Here is an 18,574-nt window from a genome sequence, read left to right on the forward strand (position 1 = left end):
AGCAAAGTTGGACAATTAGACTATAAGTAATTCCTGAAACCAACTGTTGCCCTGAGGGAAGCAGTCCTTGAACTCTGCTTTCATTGCCGTGGCTGGGGTGCAGAAGAGAGAAGGCAGGGATCATGGTCTGCCCTAGTAAGGAGAGAGGGCACTGTATAAAGCTAGGACCTGAAAGACTACTCCCTGCATAAAGGTGATCTAGAAATAAACTCTACCATCCGGGAGAGAAAAGACAGGAAACACCTGGTCCTTAAACCTGGCGGGGGACTGTGGCTGGACACAGGCAGGGAGCCTTGAGAATGAGCACCCATTCTGTAAGCTCTACCATACTCAGGCTACCTGTTACTCCAATAAACATCAAATGGAGAATTTAATTCAAAGTAATCAGGACTGACAGTTGCCTGAGGCAACTGGCAGCAATAAATGCAAACACTCTTTCAGGCCAACAGAGGGTTACACCCCACCGATTTCACCAATCAGCAAGGGGTTTTACACAGTGCTATGTGTTGGTTAAAACCCAGACCTAGGGCGAGGCTGAGGGGCTTCCTTCCTGTTTCCACCCCTTTCTAACCCGGAGGTTCTGGCCAAATTGTCTCTTGTCTCAGTCTCTCATCTCAGGTTTCACATCTGCAAAATGGGATCATAATAGCACTGATTATAATGGGTTGTTGCGAGAAATAAATGAGATAATGTACATTAAATGCTTATGACTATATCTGGTATGTGATAAATACCAAATAAATTATTGGATATTAATGTATTTGTTATCATTTTTTATGTGTATCATTGTATACTATCTTCTTTATTCTTTAGCTTAATAATTTCTCCATTGTTCATTATTAGATTGCCAGATGTCTGTCATTTTCTATACACAGAAGCAACTTTTAAAATTTTAATAGTTTTCTTTTTTTTTTTTCTTACTTCATGGACTTGTGCTGCTAACTTTATTTCCCTTCTGCTTTCCTCAGGTCCATACCACTGTTCTTGTCTAAATTACCAATTGGAATGTGAGATTCATTGATCATCATCTTTGAGTAATGAAAGCATTGAAGGATATTAAAACATCTCCAGTGACAGCTTTGGGCACATGCCATAAACTTTATTGTGAAATGTTCTTCTTTTGCTGTTTCCAGAATAGGCGATCATTTTAATTTTTATTTCCTTTTCGATTAAATAAGCATTTAGAAAAATTCTTCACCCTCTCCTAATTTCCAAAGTATTTTGAACCACCCATTTAAAAATTTGTTTTTCCTTTAAAATTTTTTTGAAACTGAAGTATAGTTGATTTATAAAGTTGTGCCAATCTCTGATGTATAGCAAAGTGACTCAGTTATACACATGGAGAAATACTTTTTTAATATTCTTTTCTACTATGGTTTATCACAGGAGATTGAATATGGTTCCCTGTGCTACAGATAGGACCTTGTTTATCCATCCTATAGATGACAGTTTACATCTGCTAATCCCCAATTCCCAGTTCTCCCCCCTCAATCCCCTCCCTTTGGCACAAACGAACCCATCTACAAACAGAAACAGACTCACAGACACAGAGATTAGACTTAAAAGTTTGTTTCTGACATGCAGTTTTACTACATTGTGGCCAAAAGTGGGGCCTATATAGTTTTTATGATTTGAATTTTAAGAAGGTTTTCTTTGGCCTTCATGAATTTTTTCATGAACACTTGAAAATCCATTTTTATTCCATTTGAAAATCCATTTTCATTCCATGTTATGGATATGAAATTTGATACCTATTGATATGGAATAGTTTTAAAACTATGTTTTTAAGAATACAATTTGCCTTCTTGGAATAGTTTTAAAACTATGTTTTTAAGAATACAATTTGCCTTCTCAGTGGCTGAAATTCTCCCAATACACCTTCTATTTCTATCAGCATTTGCTTTATATATTTGGAAGATTTCTACTTGGAAAACAGGTTGGCTATTATATCCCCTTGTGAAAACCACACTCCTTCAAATGTAATTAAATCAAATTCATTTAATTGGATAAAATTAATAATTTTGAACTGATGAAATTATTAATTTTATCCAATTAAATATATTTAATTATATTTGTATTCATCTGCAATTAACATATCTGTGCTGTATTTGTAAGTCTGAAACATAATATATATTTTATTTTTAAACTTTATAATTTATATTAGGTGTACTTCCTAAGCACAGTAAGCACACAGCTAAGATACGACTATTTAATCAAGCACCAGAGTTTTGTCCAACAATAGAAGAGTTTAAAACATTTATATTTATTAAAACAAAGGATTTTGGTTTTGTTTCTGGAATAGTACTTTTATGCTTTGAGTAAAAACTATTTTTGAGCTTTGAGAAAAAAAATTTAAGTACATTACAAAGAGCCCTTTAAAATGTACAATTCAATGAAAGCATAGTCTGAAACTGCCACTGCAAGCACTTTCTAGAACAATTCCATCAGGCCCCAAAGTTTCTTCATGCTCCTTTGAAGGCAATCCCTATCACACTGCCATTTGATCCCTAGTAACTTCTGACTTGCTTTCAGAAATTCCATATAAATGAAATGATGTAACAGCCAGTCTTTTGTGCCTGGCTTTTTTCACTTAGCATACCGCTTTGAGAGTCATTCATACTGTTACAGGCATCATATATTTCATTGCTGAGTAACATTCCACTGAATGGATATACCACAATTGTCTTCTCCAATGGAGAGACTCTAGAGTTCTATGAATAAAGTTATGCATATTCACACACAAATTTTTGTGTGCATGTACATTTTTATTACTCTTGAATGAATAACCAGGAGTGGAATCATTGGGCCATATTGTGAGTACAGGTTTTCTTATTTATTTTTTTTTTGAGAAACTGAGGAATTGTTTTCCAAAGTGGCTGTACCATTTTATACTTCCACCAACAATGTACGAGAGTTCTGGCTGTTCCCCATTCCCACCAACACTCATTATAGTCAGACTGTTTGACCTTAGTCATTGTAGTGAGTGTGAAGATGATAATCTTAATTTGCATTTCCCTGATGACTAACAATGTTGAACAGTTTTCAGGGATTTCATTTGTAGGCTATCTTTATGGCCTGTCCAGTGATACATCTCACAATATGATTGCCCATTTTCAAACTGAGTCATTTATGCTCTTGTTATAAGAGTTCTCTATATACACTCTAGATACAAATCTTTCATCAGATATATGCTTTGCAAGCATTGTCTTCCAGACTGTGGCTTGTCATTTTATTTTCTTAATGTCTTTGGAAAAACAAAATCCAGTAGTCTAGGTGAAGTCCAATTTATCAATATCGTTCTATTTTAATTTGCGTTTTTCATATCCTATTGACAAAATCTTTACCTAACTAAGATTTTCACCCCTGTTTTCTTCTACCAGTTCTACATTTGTGGCTCTTACATTGAGGTGTAAGATTCAGTTCAAGTTAATTTTTGTATATGCTATATGTGCTGTGGAGTGCTTAGTCACTCAGTCTTGCCTGACTCTTTGCAACTGTAGCCCACCAGGCTCCTCTGTTCACAGGGATTCTCCAGGCAAGAATACTGGAGTGGGTTGCCATGCCCTCCTCCAGGGGATCTTCCAAACTCAGGGACTGAACCCAGATCTCCCTCATTGCAGGCAGATTCTTTACCATCTGAGCTCTTACACTGAGGTATAAGATTCATTTCAAGTTATTTTTTGCATATACTATACACTGAAGGTCAAAATTCATTTTTCCACATATGGCTATTTAATACTGCAGCATCATTACTTTTTTCTCATTTTCTTTGCTTCCTACATATTTTATATAGTATCTGTTTCCTTTGTAGTAATCATCTCCAATAACTTAGTTTTAAATCTATTAAACTGTGGTGCTGGAGAAGGCTCTTGAGAGTCCCCTGGAGAGCAAGGAGATCAAACCAATCAATCCTAAAGGAAATCAACCCTGAATACTCTTTGGAAGGACTGATCCTTAAGCTCCAATACTTCGGCTACTTGATGCAAAGGGTCGACTCACTGAAAAAAACCCTTATGCTGGGAATGATTGAGGGCAAGAGGAGAAGGGGGCGACAGAGGATGAGGTTGTTGGATGGCATCACTGATTCAATGGACATGAGTTTGAGCAAACTCCGGGAAATGGTGAAGGACAGGGAAGCCTAGTGTGCTGCAGTCCATGGGGTTGCAAAGAGTCTGACATGACGTAGCGACTGAACAACAACATAACTTTACCAGTGGTCTCTTTTAAGCTATTCAGAAACATCTCTTTTTTTCCTGATAATCAGAATGAAGGGTTAAATACCATCTGAGCTATCCCACACAATGCCTGAAGCAAAGCAGGTTTCAAACCCATAATTCCAAAGCTGCTTTAAAATGCCTGTGATCAGCTGGTTCCTTGTATGTTTGCAAGAGTAACTTTTGACATCTGCATTCAGCTTAGAAACTGACTCAAAATAATTATTTACAGATAATTCCATGTGTAACTTCTTCCAGTATATAATGCCTGCCCCTTTAAAACAAGACCTCTTCAATCATGAATATTCATTTTGATTGCTTTTTTGGTTGGCTGGCAAATAACTTATGATACTTTCTTCAAGAACTATATACTAGTGCATATTTTGTGAGCACTTGCAGAGCATTTCTTTTTTTTTTTTTCTGTTGTCTTTTACATAAGAGAACTTGACTGGTATTCTTGGGTCTCTGTCTTGCTCAAAACTCTATAGACATTGTAGTAGGGTGTTTATTATTATAGTGAAAATTTTGGTTCTTCAAACACAGGAGGGTTTTCTCCACTTACCTTTGCCTTATGAGGTAGGCTTAGATAGCAAGCTCTACCCTTTGCCCATGGTCCCAACCATATGTGGCTACTAAGCCTGTGAAATGTAGCCTGTTGAAGTTGAGAAAAATAAAATATATGCTGGACTTCAAAGACTTCATGTAGGAAAAAGGTATGCAAGATATCTCATTAGTAATTTAAAAAATACTGATCCCATGTTGACAGATGATATTTTAGATATACAGGATTAAATAAAATGTAGTATTAAAATTCACTTCAATTGTTTCAGTTTGTTGGACCATAAAGAAGGCTGATCACCGAAGAATTGATGCCTTTGAACTGTGGTGCTAGAAAAGACTCTTGAGAGTCCCTTGGACTGCAAGGAGATCAAATCAGTCCATCCTAAAGGAAATCAACCCTGACTGTTCATTGGAGGGACTGATGCTGAAGCTCCAATACTTTGGCTACCTGATGCAGAGCCAACTCATTGGAAAAGACCCTGATGCTGGGACACATTGAAGGCAAAAGGAGAAAGGGGGTGAAAGAGGATGAGATGGTTAGATAGCATCACCAACTCAATGGACATGAATTTGAGCAAACTCCAGGAGATAGTGGAGGACACAGGAACCTGGTGTGCTGCAGTCCACGAGGTTGCAAAGAGTTGGACATGACTTAGCAACTGAACAACAACGGTAACAAGGGAACTTTTGATTCCATGTGATTCACCATTACAGCTCTGCTGCTGCTGCTAAGTCGCTTCAGAGTGTCCGACTGTGTGTGACCCCATAGACAGCAGCCCACCAAGGCTCCCCTGTCCCTGGGATTCTCCAGGCAAGAACACTGGAGTGGGTTGCCATTTCCTTCTCCAATGCATGAAAGTGAAAAGTGAAAGTGAAGTCAAAGGCAATGTTCAAGAGACAGACTACTCGGATTCCTATTTTGGTTCCATAGTATTGAGTAATTTCCACAAGTCTCTTTTATAAGCTTCTATTCCCTCACCTGGAAATGGGTGAAAATAGTTACACTCACTTCAAGGATTATTATGGAAATAAAATAAGATTATGCATGTGAAGCTATTAAGTTGGCACATAATCAATTCTTATTAATTAGAATTATTCTTTTTTTAATGAGAATTATTCTTAAAGGAAGAATTTTTTTCTTTATAATTTATTTTTCTAACAGACTGGGAGAAAATATTTGCAAATGAGGCAACTAACAAGGGCTTTATTTCCAAACCAAACAAATAGCTTATACAACTCAAGAAGACAACAACAAACAACTCAAATGAAAAATGAGCAGGAAATCTAAATAGACATTTTCCTAAAGAAGACATATAGGGGGTCAGCAGGTAAATGAAAAGATGTTCAACATAGCTAATTATTACAGAAATGCAAACCAAAACTACAATGAGGTGCTACCTCACACTGGTCAGAATAGCCATCATTAAAAAGTCTACAAATAACATATGCTGGAGAGGGTGTAAAGAGAATCTTCCTACACTATTAGTGAGAAAGTAAGTTGGTATAACCACAATGGAGAACAGCATGGAGGTTCTTCAAAACATTAAAAATAGAGTTGCCATGTGATCCAACAATCCCATTCCTGGGCACATATCCAGACAAAACTATAATTCAAAGAGATAGACGAACCCTAATGTTCACAGAACTACTAATAATAGCCAAGACATGGATGCGATCTAAATGTCCATTACCAGATAATGGGTAAAGAAGATGTGGTATATGCACACAACAGAATACCTCTCAGCCACAAAAAAGAAGGAAATAATGCCCTTTGCAACAACATGGATAGATCTAGAGGTTGTCATACTGAGGGAAGTAAATCAGAAAGAGAAAGACAAATACCATATGCTATCCCTTATATGTAGAATCTAAAATATGACCCAGCTGAACTTATCTACAAAACAGAAAGAGACTCACAGGCACAGAGAACAGATTTTCGGTTGCTAATGGGGAGAGGGCATGGGGGAGGGATGAATTGGGAGTTTGGGATTAGCAGATGCAAGCTAGTATATACAGAGTGGATAAACAGCAAGGTCGTACTGTATATTCAATATCCTGTGATAAACCACATGGCAAATGAGATGAAAAAGAATATTATATATACTGAATCTCTTTGTTATACAGTGAAAATTGATGCAACATTGTAAATCAACTATACTTCAATAAAATAAACTGAAAAATTTTGTTTCCAGGGTGTAGCCTGAAGTAGGCAACTTACCACTGATTTAACCTAGATTGTAGGGGCCCCTTTTGATCTACCTGCATAGAATTGTTTTCTGCTCCTGAAAATTTTTCTTAGATTTCATCAAACTCTGGAGGAACCATCTAACACCTTGACTTTGAAGTGATGAGCCTACAGCCCTTAATTTTCGTTAGCTTTTCACACTCAGTCACTCCATCCCAGGGTAACATGCCAAAAATGTACCTCCTCTGAAACACTGAAGCTCTAATGTTTCACTCCCCAAATCCAGCCTTTTATTCTTTTAAAGCATTTGGACAGAAACTCCTGTTCTCACTATAAAAGTTTTCTAACCACACCATAATCTCCAGTTTGCTCTGGCTGTTACTTTTTACTATCCATGAAATAAATACCTCTGGTCTCTTTTTCGGTCTTTTTTATTTTGGGGGGTATAGCTCATATTCCCCAAATCCTTCATTACAGCTACTCTCTTGAATCACTTAAGTTGTTTTTCAACTCAAATCCTGAGCAGGTAAGATCTGTGGTACAAGAGAAGGTACTTTACTGAAGGCCAAGAGAACTAGATTCTAGCATCACTTGATCTCTGATTAGCAGCATGCTGCTAATTCCTTTGATAAATTTTTATTAACCACAGAAAACATATGATGTTTCTATAGCATGGGATTCTTGAAAACACACAATGAAACCAGGTACAGGAAAGCATTTCCTTCTTTATCAAGAGGAATGGACAAGAAAACCACAGCAATGAAAATGCAAAGGGCTCAGTGTTCCATATGGGGAAAGGGTGAGTCAGGGGACACTTAATTGCTTTAAAAATGAGTTTAAGTCTGCACTCAGACCAATTATAGCTCCAGCTGGGGTATGTCACATACACACATCTGGAACAACTGTTGTATGCTGAAGAACCACAGAGAATGGCACACATGAAAGAGAGAGAAAAAAGTGAGCCCATTCATGGAAGATAAGAACTCAGAAACCACTTATCACGTTAACAGGTCAGAGGACACATTTAAGTGTTAACTAGGCTCCCTGCACTGCCATTCTGATCATGGGTGAGGGAACAGGGATGATGAACAGTGGACTCAGTAAATACAGTAGGTCCTCAACCCCCTGTCTGACTTACTCCAAGACAGAACTCATGCAATTTCTGGAAACCACCATGAGCCAGGTTTTATCCTAAACCCTGGGCCTAAAGATAAACGGTATAGGCCTTGTAGTCCAGCCTCTCCCAGTCTGGTGGGGAAGGCAGATGAGTGACCAGACAATGACAGATACACTGACATTTGGCCTTTCTTAATACTCAGGACCAATATGGGGGAGGGGGGAGGGGGGAGATAAAAAAGATGAGGATTTTAGCAAAGCACAAGGTGAACATTTCTAATTGTGTTTCTAAATATGGAACAAGTTCCTCTGGGAGGTAATGATCTCTTATCTCTGGAAGGACTCAAAAAGAGAAGATTAATGACCATTTATATAGAATATTATAGAAGAAAATGGGAGGTTGTGTCAGATGAATGCCAAGTTCCTGCCTAATTAAGATTCTGTGATTCTCAAAAGGGGACAGGGCCCATTCATTAAGACACCATGTTACATAAAGAAACATTTGCCTGAGCATAAAGTGAATTGTACAACTGACACAGTTTCTTTTCTAACACAGATGAGTTTCTGTTGGTTGTCTACAAGGTTCCATGTTTCATATTTAAAAGCCACAGATCAGTCTTCTGAATATAGAATAGCATGTTACACATGTCATTTATCCACACTTGTTCTGTGACCTCATCCTCACTATTAGAAAAGCCTGAGACAAAAACCCGAGGTCCATCGCAGGCCTTAAAGAACCAGCTTTCCCACTCACAAATCATGTGTATAATCTAGGAACCATAAAACAATAAAGCAAGTGGGAAAATGCCACCTTTTCCAGACCTGGAAACCTCAGCCAGTCCTCCTGCGTAAGAACAAGAGCCTACATTCATAAACTATTCTAGGAAAGCAATCAAAAACATACACCCTCTAAGGAGCGGTCAGCAGTCACCTGTTTCTTCGATGTAGGGGAAGAGGTGTGCTGATGTGGTAGGTTTGGAAAAGAGAAGACTTAAGAGGTTAATCACAGCCATCTTCAAATACACAAAAGAGAAAGGGAAGGAAACAGAATCTGCTGAAGGCCTTTGTTGTTGCTGTTCAGTCCCTAAGTCGTGTCTGAATCTTTGCAACTCCATGGTCCACAAGGAGAAGAGGGTGGCAGAGGATGAGATGAGACGGTTGAGGGCCTATTATGTGTCAAGCACCATGCTTTCCGTTATAAGACCTCATTTGACTGCATTTCTTCACCAATAAAGGGGACCTAGAGCCACCAACTTTGAAAGATGATCATTCTCCTTGTCACCATATAATTAGTGATGCTGGACAAGGTAATTCTGAAGACCAAATATCGCTTGCTTCATCTCTCATTCTTGTGCAGGGCATCTCTGAACATATCTTACCCTCCATGAGAAAGACACGTCTGGGGGAGTTGGTCCTTCCTCTGCAGGTCAAGTCTAATCAGAACTGCTCCTGCCCATGGGGGTATTTTGTCACTGCACTGGAAGCTTGGCCACTGCCAAGTGTGTGGTCCCCCTGAACTATAATCCAGGCCCCGAGATCATACAACCTGAATCCAATTTGAGGAAGAGGACTGATCGGAAAGAATCCTATGTGAGATTCTGGTCAATCTGCTTAACCCTCCACCACGAGGCCTCATTTGTCAAAAATATAGCTATGAGTATTGAGCTTCTTTTTAACCCCGAGACTCTATGAGTTCACGCCATTATCAATCCCTGCCGAGTGAACATGCCCATCACTTAGGAGGCATAGCTTCCTAGGAAACAGATGAGGCAGGCAGTCGTTCTCCACCTGCCCCAGGAAGAGGAACAATAGAAGTCTGTCTCCCAGAGGACAGCAGGTGATGAAAGACGGCGGTTATCTAAAGAGAACCTCTACAGTACTCCACAGGGACCAGCACAAGGCAATTGAATGTGAGTAGGAAGCTAATTTTTAGAGTCAACCATCAACACTTTCTGTAACCATGGTCCTGAATCCTACTTCATCATCTTTCTGATGCTGGTAATGAGCAGGCATCAGGTCTAAGAGAAAAGGAGATAAATGAGGGCTCCCAGTGAGACAGGGGCCTCATGAAACAGCTCCTGCCCCAGCCACTTCCCTTCCTGAGCTCTGGATTATCCCCCAGTGGGGGCCAGGGGTGACTTCCTGGGCCAACCAGGGGCAAGATCAAAGGCAGGGTATTCAGGGCCTCATCTGAACACTGGCAAATATCTTGCTGATTTAAGGCAAACTGTCCAGAGTGAGGACTGCTTAGTTTAGTGATCCTTGGATGGCAGGGATGGGGCCATCCCAGCTCTCAACAGCATCATTAGTAAGACACACTTTCGTCCACAGCAGGAAGGCCGCTCCCCACAGGCCTTTAAATGGAGGAGTTAGGTTTAATACATTTGTTCTTCAGGAACAACCAGAAAAAGAACAGCACCGAGAGCTCAGAGGACCTTTGTCTAGACACAGTTGTGGTATCTTAGCTTAAAAATAGCCCACAGTGAAGGAACCAGAACAGAGGAGAGAGAACATGGATTGTGGAGTCAGTTCTGGGTTTTATTCCTGGCTCTGCCACGTACTGGGCTTCCCAGGTGGCTCAGTGGTAAAGAATCCATCTGCCAGTGCAGGAGATGTGGGTTCTATCCCTGGGTTGGGAATATCAGCTAGAGGAGAAAATGGCAACCCACTCCAGTATTCTTGCCTCCGAAATCCCCTGGACCGAGCAGCCTGGTGGGCTACAGTCCATGGGGTCACAAAAGAGTTGGATATGACTCAGCAACTAAATGACAATTGCCAAACGCTAGCTACGCATGTGATTGGGGGTTAGTTATTTTATCTCCTTAACCCTCAGTTTCCTTATCTGTAAAATGGGGATCATAATAGAATCAGTCCACAGAGTTATGGTGAGCATTCCATGTGAAAACCATAGAACATAAGAAAGAAATTGTTCCATATATAGCAGAGGTTTATACTGTAGCCTGGGCTTCCCTGGTGGCTCAGACAGTAAAGAATCTGCCTGCAATGAAGGAGACATGGGTTTAATCCCTGGGTTGAGAAGATTTCCTGGAGAAGAGAATGGCTACTTACCCACTTCAATATTCTTTCCTGGAGAATTCCATGGACAGAGGAACCTGGCAAGCTACAGTCTATGGGGTTGCAAAGCGTTGAACATCAATGAGTGACTAACACACACCATAGCATATGGGGTTCAAAGTCAATGAAAATGGAATTCTGAGTTCAAGTGCAAGTCAACAGTGGCAACATCATCCCCCAGTCAGGTGGCAGCCCACATTCCCCTTCTTTTCTTCAGATCCATCCCACCTCCGTGTCTGCTGAGTTACATGACCCCGGATCTCACACCATTTCATTTGGAAAGGAAAAATCAAATAGTGGTCTCGGCGTTTATTCACTGCCTAATCTCAGGGAAATATCCTTCACCTCTGGGCTTCAGTTTACAAACTGCCTGTGAGATGGAGGTAATGAAGCTCCTCTTTCTACTCCACAGGGCTGTCCCAAGGCATGAGTGATGCATGCCACCACCTGCAAAGCTCCATGCAAAAAGAAGTCATGGTCCTCATCCTGCTGCTCCTTCCCCTGGTGACAGGGGCTTCGTGTCCTGAGTGGATGTGGAGGCACTCAGTCCTGGGAGCCTGTGGATCTGGGAACTAGAAAGCCAGAAATGAATGAACCACAAAAACATCAGAAAGACCAATGAGTGTTTCACAGGCCACGGGGACGAGCATGCTGAGCGATCACTGTTTGCAAATCCGCACTAACTGGTCATTACGGAGAGAAGCATACCAGTCCAGCGCAAATTTCTCACAGCTTGTTTTTAATCACACACTGATCCTTCATAATTTCCTTTCCCCTATTTGTCCATTCTCCAGCACTAACAGACAGAATAAGGGCCCCAGAGGAGTATTTCTGAAAAATGTCATTTCCAACAGCTATATAAAATGATTTCTCAGCCATATCGGGGGAGGCTGTCTTATGCGTCCGCTGTGGGTACCATCCAATATGTTTCCTGGATGCAAGTGCAGAATCAGCACAATTCCACGACATCATTTGTCCCTCCTCTAACACCATCTGATGGATGGTGTTTCAATACATCCCCTTCCTGGTTTACTTGTCATGGAAAGATGTCTGCCCCATGGCTGCTCTTGGGATTAAGGTGGGTTGGTACAGATGGAGCTGTTTTCTCTACACTATTGCAGGGTCAAACAAATACCTGGCTGGCTGCCAGTGCCCTGAGGTGCAATGGGCCTCAGGAATGTGGTAAAGTCCTGACGGTGATCCAGAACTCTTTCCTCAATCTAATGTCTATTGACAGATGAATGGATAAAGATGGATAAAAATGTGGTACATATACACAATGGAATACTACCCAGCCATAAAGAGGGCGATGATTCCATTTGCAGCAACATCAAGGCAACTAGAGATTACCACACTAAGTAAAGTTAGTCAGACAAATAGACATCAAATATCACTTATATGTTGAATTTAAAATATGACACAAATGAACATATGTACGAAACAGAAATAGAATTACGGACATAGAGAACAGACTGGTTGCTAAGGGGGAATGGGTTGAGGGAGGGATGGATTGGGAGTTTGGGATCAGATACAAACTATTTTATGTATGGAGAATGGATAAATCACAGGATCCTACTGTAAACCACAGGGAACTATATTCAATATCCTATGATAAACCATAACGGAAAAGAATATAAAAAAGAATGCATATATATTAATATATGCTCAGTTGCATCTGACTCTTTGCAAATCCAAGGTCTGTAGCCTGCCAGGCTCCTCTGTCCTGTAATTTTCCAGGCAAATACTGGAATGAGTTGCCATTTCCTACTTCAGTACACACACTCATATACACACACACACACATAATTGAATTACTTTGCTGTACAGCAGAAATTAACACAACATTCCAAATCAACTATACTCCAATTAAAAAAAAAAACAAACAAACTGAAATCCTTTCCTAATGACTTTGCGTCTGTCTCTTAGGCACCCAGCATTGAGTTTACTGTGTATCCATTTAGTAAATATTTTCACAGGCCAGGCATCATGCCAGGTGGTAGGGATAACAAGAGTGATAAAAAACAGAAGCCTAGCTCTTTTGGACCCTACACTTGAGGGAAGGTAGACATTTACCTGCTCATCACACAAAGGCATGAAAGTTTACACTCAGTGGTGAGTTTACAGAAGAAACGTATGTGATCCTCCAAGAAGATATAACAAAGAAACCCCTATGAGATGATGAAAGCAGAGAAGGTTTCCTCAAGTACATAGAGGTTCAGCAAAATAATAGGGAATTAATTAGCAATGGGGAAAGAACAGACTCCTAATACGACAGACAGAAGAAATACTTGTGCAAAGGCCCCCAGCAGAAGGGAAGGAGCACAGTAGCCTGGAAAATTTAGCAGGTGAGCAGCGGTGCTAACAATACTAGAAGTTGGAAGGAGGCAGGAGCCAGAAACACAACTCAGTTAAGGAGTGCACTCTCCATCCTAAAAGGACTAGGAAACCATCAAAGGTTTTACACAGAGGACAGGGATGGTGTGTTGGGCTTTCCTGTGGGAAAGTTGATTTGTTACTGATGAAGAATAGATTCAGTAAAGGAGATGTAGGCAGATAAGAAGGGAAGATACTTGTCTGGGGGAAAATCTCACGTGCTTAGACTATGATAGTATCAGGGGAGACGGAGACAAGCTTGGACCTCAAATGGCCAGATATAGAGAGAGGGAAAGGGACACGTTGAAGGCAGACTCTTAGTTCCGGATGAGCAGCTAAGTAGATGGTGGTGCTAGATGTGAGGAAGGCTCAGGTCGGGAGAGTGGGCAGATCATGATTTAGGTTTGTCAAGCAGAATTATGCATAAATTATTATGACCATTCTCATGAATTATGGAAAAATTACATTTTACAGAATGCCTCATACTCATTGTCCTTATTGGATTCTGACAACTTGCCTCATGGGATACAGGACTGTGGGTGATAGATGTTTAAGTGGTAGGGAAATGAAATGCAGGTGGGAGGGACTTTGTGTTGCAATCATCAGTAGAAGGCAGGGTCAAGGGCAGGACTCCGGAGACCATATCCTTCAGAATACATCACATGGCAATTTTCTTTTTCTTATTTTTTAAGCCATGCAGTCTTCAAATGGATAAAAATTCAGTGTGCAGGCTTCCCTAGTGGTCTAGTTGTTAAGAATCTGCCTCCCAATGTAGGGGACAGGGGTTTGATCTCCAGGCCGGGAAGATTCCACATGCCAAGAAGCAGCTAAGCCCTTGTGCCACAACTATGGAGCCCACACTTTAGAGCCCATGCTCCATAACAAGAGAAGCCACCGCAATGAGAAGCCCACGCACCGCGACAAAGAGTCGCTCCTGCTCGCTGCAACTGGAGAAAGCAACGAAACAATGAAGACCCAGTGTGGCCAAAAGAAAAAAAAGTGTGTAAAAATAATGGATACTTGGATTCATGTGGGCATGATGGAGTCAGAACTCCAGTCTTTCCCAATCTCACCTGCCTCCTTTCTTCCAGGACCCTAAGAAATTCTTGGGGTTCCCAAGGGTAGGTTACAGGCCACAGTGCCTTACCTTTCAACCTCCCAAAGGCCCGGAGATTTCCCTGTAGGCCATACAATTAAGAGCATTTTAATCCTACATTGCCATGGCTACAAAGGGGAATAAGGGACTATCAAGAACCTGCTGCATCTCAGGCACAGCTGGGCCTTCACGTGAGTTGTCTTATTTAATCCAGTATCTTCCTCTGTGTCTGGCAGTGTCCTACCCATTTGACTCAGAGGTAAAGAATCTGCCCGTGATGTTGGAGACCAGGGTTTGATTCTTGGGTCAGGAAGATTCCTTGGATCAGGAAGTGAATGGCTACCCACTCCAGTATTCTTGCCTGGAGAATTCCATGAACAGAGGAGCCTGGCAGGGTTATATTAGTTCACGGGGTTGCAAAGAGTCAGACACAACTGATTGACTAACACTTTACTTTTCACTTTCATGGCTCAAACCCAAGTCAGACAGCTCTTTAGTGGCAAGATGGGATATGAAGTTGGGGTTTTTTCAACCACTCCGTGTTCTCTTAAAAAGCAGGGGGGTCCAGGCTTACGCAGAGCACAGACTTGGAACCACACTAAGACAGAAGCAGCAGCCTTCTGTGCCAGACACAGCTCCTCCTCTCCCATAGCTCTTCCCCATGGAATTGGTGCTCAGACCCTGGGAGACAGAGTGGCTTGCTTTCACCTTAATTAGTGCAGCAATTTGCTAAATTTTGTTTTTCCCTTTTTAAGAGTGTTAATCAATTTTAGCTCAGAATAGATTGGAATGGCACACAAATTGCCACGACAATCCCCAAATGCTAAATTCTCAACATCTCGATCAACCCCAGAGCCTGAAATATGGGAAAATCAGAAACTCTGGCCGGCATCTGAGTGATCTATTTAAAATGTTATGGCTCTGAAATGAAAAGATAATGGCTTTATGAGGTTTAGAGCAAGCAATTTGCTAAAATCAGCCTCATGCCTACGTGTTTAGTCCTTCCCAAGGTGACTGGAGATGGAGCAGCCACAATTTCTGCAAAGTTACGTGTTCCACTAATAACAGCAATTTGTAAAATCCACTAGCAGCACAGGGTAACAAGCAATGCATCAGAAACACAGAAAAGAACAAGATGTGTTCCCAGCCCCATCCCCCATTAAGAAGGTTCTAAACTAAAGCAGTAGTTGGACAAGTGAACAGAAAAGATCTTCCTCTCCCCTGAGGGAGTCACAGAAAGATCTCAGAAGAGGCGGCCATGGAGCTGAGTCTTGAAGGACGAGTGGAGTGGTGACAAAGTAGCTGGAAGGGCATGTCGGATAGAAGGAAAGGCTCAAACACAGGAAGGAGGGAAGAGAGCCCAGAGGTGGTTTCTTAAAGCTAAGTAATAAGTGAATTTGCAGGAACGGCCAGAGACGAGACTGGAAGAAGAGTCTAGAGCCAGTATATGAAGGGCGTTTTAATCAGACTGTGAAACTCAAGCTTGACACAGACCACGTGGTACCACGGCAGGATTTCAAGCAAGGTAATTATATGGCCAAATGATCTTCATTTGGTTGAAACCTTCTGGCCCAACATAATCCTTAATATTTATTCAGCCTAATGTTGTGGGGGTTATTTGGCCATGCCACATGGCATGAAGGATCTTAGTTCCTCAACAAGGAATCGAACCTGTGGCCCCTGCAGTGGAAGTGCAGAGTCTGAACCAATGGACTGCTAGGGAAGTCTCTATTCAGCATAGTCTTTTAAAGTGCACTCAGATATATTCTCTCATTTGAGCCATTACTCCATGAGGTTGTTGTTATAATCACATTTCTACTCATGAAAAATCAGACCCAACAAAGGTATAACTTTGTGTCTTATGACCAGTAAATGACAATACACAAGTTCAAACCCAGTCCCATCACACTCTGAGTTCAGTGGTGACCTGACCAGGTAATCGAATTCTCCAGATATCAGCCATCATGGGCCTCCTTTAGATACGGACCGGGCCAGAGGCCTCCAGTCTCCACAGAAACGCTTGGTGGTCAGAATTGCATAGACCAACATGTATCCTGTGCTAAAGAGGTGGTTAACACTTCAGATAATCAAATCAATTTCAAGTGGCAAAAACCCTCAGATACACCTGGACATTTCCAGTTGGGAGTTGAGATTTCTGCCTTTGCTTCTGTCTACTAAACCATAAACAAGAAAAGCATGACCCCCTTCCCGCCAGTACCTTGAGCTCATCAGCGTTGTAGAAGTCTACACGCACCGCAGGTACCATCCAGGTCTGGAAGAGTGTTGCCAGGATCTGCTCGGCGATGGAGTCGGCGATGAGGTGGAAATGGAGGGGATTCCGCCTGTGGGCAGTGAGAGGAGGAGTCAGGAGGGAGAACCAAGACCTTTGAATTCTAGCCACAAAACCCCATTCTTACCAACTGGTAATATTTGGGTTCCTCAGTGCTCAGTGGTAAAGAATCCTCCTGCAAAGCAGATGTGGGTTCGATCCCTGGGTTGGGAAGATCCGCTAGAGAAGGGAATGGCTACCCACTCCAGTATTGTTGCCTGGGAAATCCCGTGGACAGAGGAGCCAGAGGGCTACAGCCCACAGGGTTATAAAGAGTTGGACACGACCAAAGCGACTGAGCACACACACACAACCAATTTGTAACAGCAATGGGGAAGGTCAACCAGGCATTTTGCCTAACCAGTGCCTGCTGGGGAGGATGTCAGAGGTGACAAGGAGAGAGGATACCTAATCCAACCTCAAGATTTCAGAGATGTGGCAACTCCAAGGACTGGAGAGGGTAAAATCATTGATGACACTCTGCTGCTGCTGCTAAATCACTTCAGTCATGTCCGACTCTGTGTGACCCCATAGATGGCAGCCCACCAGGCTCCCCGTCCCTGGGATTCTCCTGGCAAGAACACTGGAGTGGGTTGCCATTTCCTTCTCCAATGCATGAAAGTGAAAAGTCGAAGTGAAGTCGCTCAGTCGTGTCCAACTCTTAGCGACCCCATGGACTGCAGCCTACCAGGCTCCTCTGTCCATGGGATTTTCCAGGGAGGAGTACTGGAGTGGGGTGCCATTGCCTTCTCCGTGGTGACACTCAATGCAAGCCAACCACCATACCTGCTATTACGGCATCTATATCTCCAAAAATCATAGCATGTGTACAATTTGGTCAATGCTTTATCTTTACCAGCTGGATGTACTGGCCTCAGTGAAGCACGTGGACAGAGGGTGAGGTCTTTAGACTGGCTGTATGGAGCTGGAAAGTACTTCTCTCATAGCACAGCACTAAATCCTGTCTCCTGCTTGTTCCCCCCACCATGTCCATTCCCATCCCCCAGGGAGCCACAATGGCATCACCTGGGGCTCCCATTACTGAGTATCAGCTCACCCTCATATGTAATATTTCTAAAGTCTTTAGCATTCCATCTCAGTTGGCCGGCTGTCATACCGAGCCAGCACCCAAAATACAAACCAGCAGCACACAAGGGCAAAGCTTCTGATTCAAATGTAAATAGGTCCAAAGCCCAGACCTAGCATCTATGGAGGGGGCTTTGAACATGTCACTTACACCTCCATACTGCTTCTTCACTGTGCACAATGAAGAGTCCCCTTGGGGCTACTGGGTCAATTGGATGAGATAGGTAGTACAACACTCGCTGCATCTCAACAGCAAACAGAGGTGGGATAATAATAGACAGTGGAGATGCCTTCTTGAGGGACTGCCAGGAACAAAGCCGCAGTTGAACCCAGCAGAACTACTACCATAGATACCACAGCACTAGTAATAATAAGAGCATGCATTGTAATGAAGGGGCACCGCTGAGAAATCTAAAGATGGGAAGGACCTCACCCCTTGCCCCAATCTCAAGGAGCTCTTACTATTTGAAGAGATAGTTAAATATAGACATAATTAAATATAAACAGGAGGTGGAATGTGGTAACAGCTACAACAGAAT

At 41.9% G+C, this 18,574-nt stretch overlaps 1 protein-coding gene across 2 annotated transcripts in view; it reads right to left on the bottom strand.

Annotated features, from left to right (window-relative positions):
- Positions 1-18,574, bottom strand: part of LARGE1 (LARGE xylosyl- and glucuronyltransferase 1) — a 613,949-nt gene that overhangs the window by 283,168 nt on the left and 312,207 nt on the right. For both annotated transcript variants that reach the window (XM_061417244.1, XM_061417245.1), the window contains exon 5: positions 16,839-16,962. In XM_061417244.1, coding sequence (XP_061273228.1) covers positions 16,839-16,962 — 124 coding nt within the window. The remainder of the gene's footprint in view (positions 1-16,838; positions 16,963-18,574) is intronic.

This window comes from Bos javanicus, chromosome 5 (genome assembly GCF_032452875.1).
Source record: "Bos javanicus breed banteng chromosome 5, ARS-OSU_banteng_1.0, whole genome shotgun sequence".
Lineage (NCBI taxonomy): Eukaryota > Metazoa > Chordata > Mammalia > Artiodactyla > Bovidae > Bos > Bos javanicus.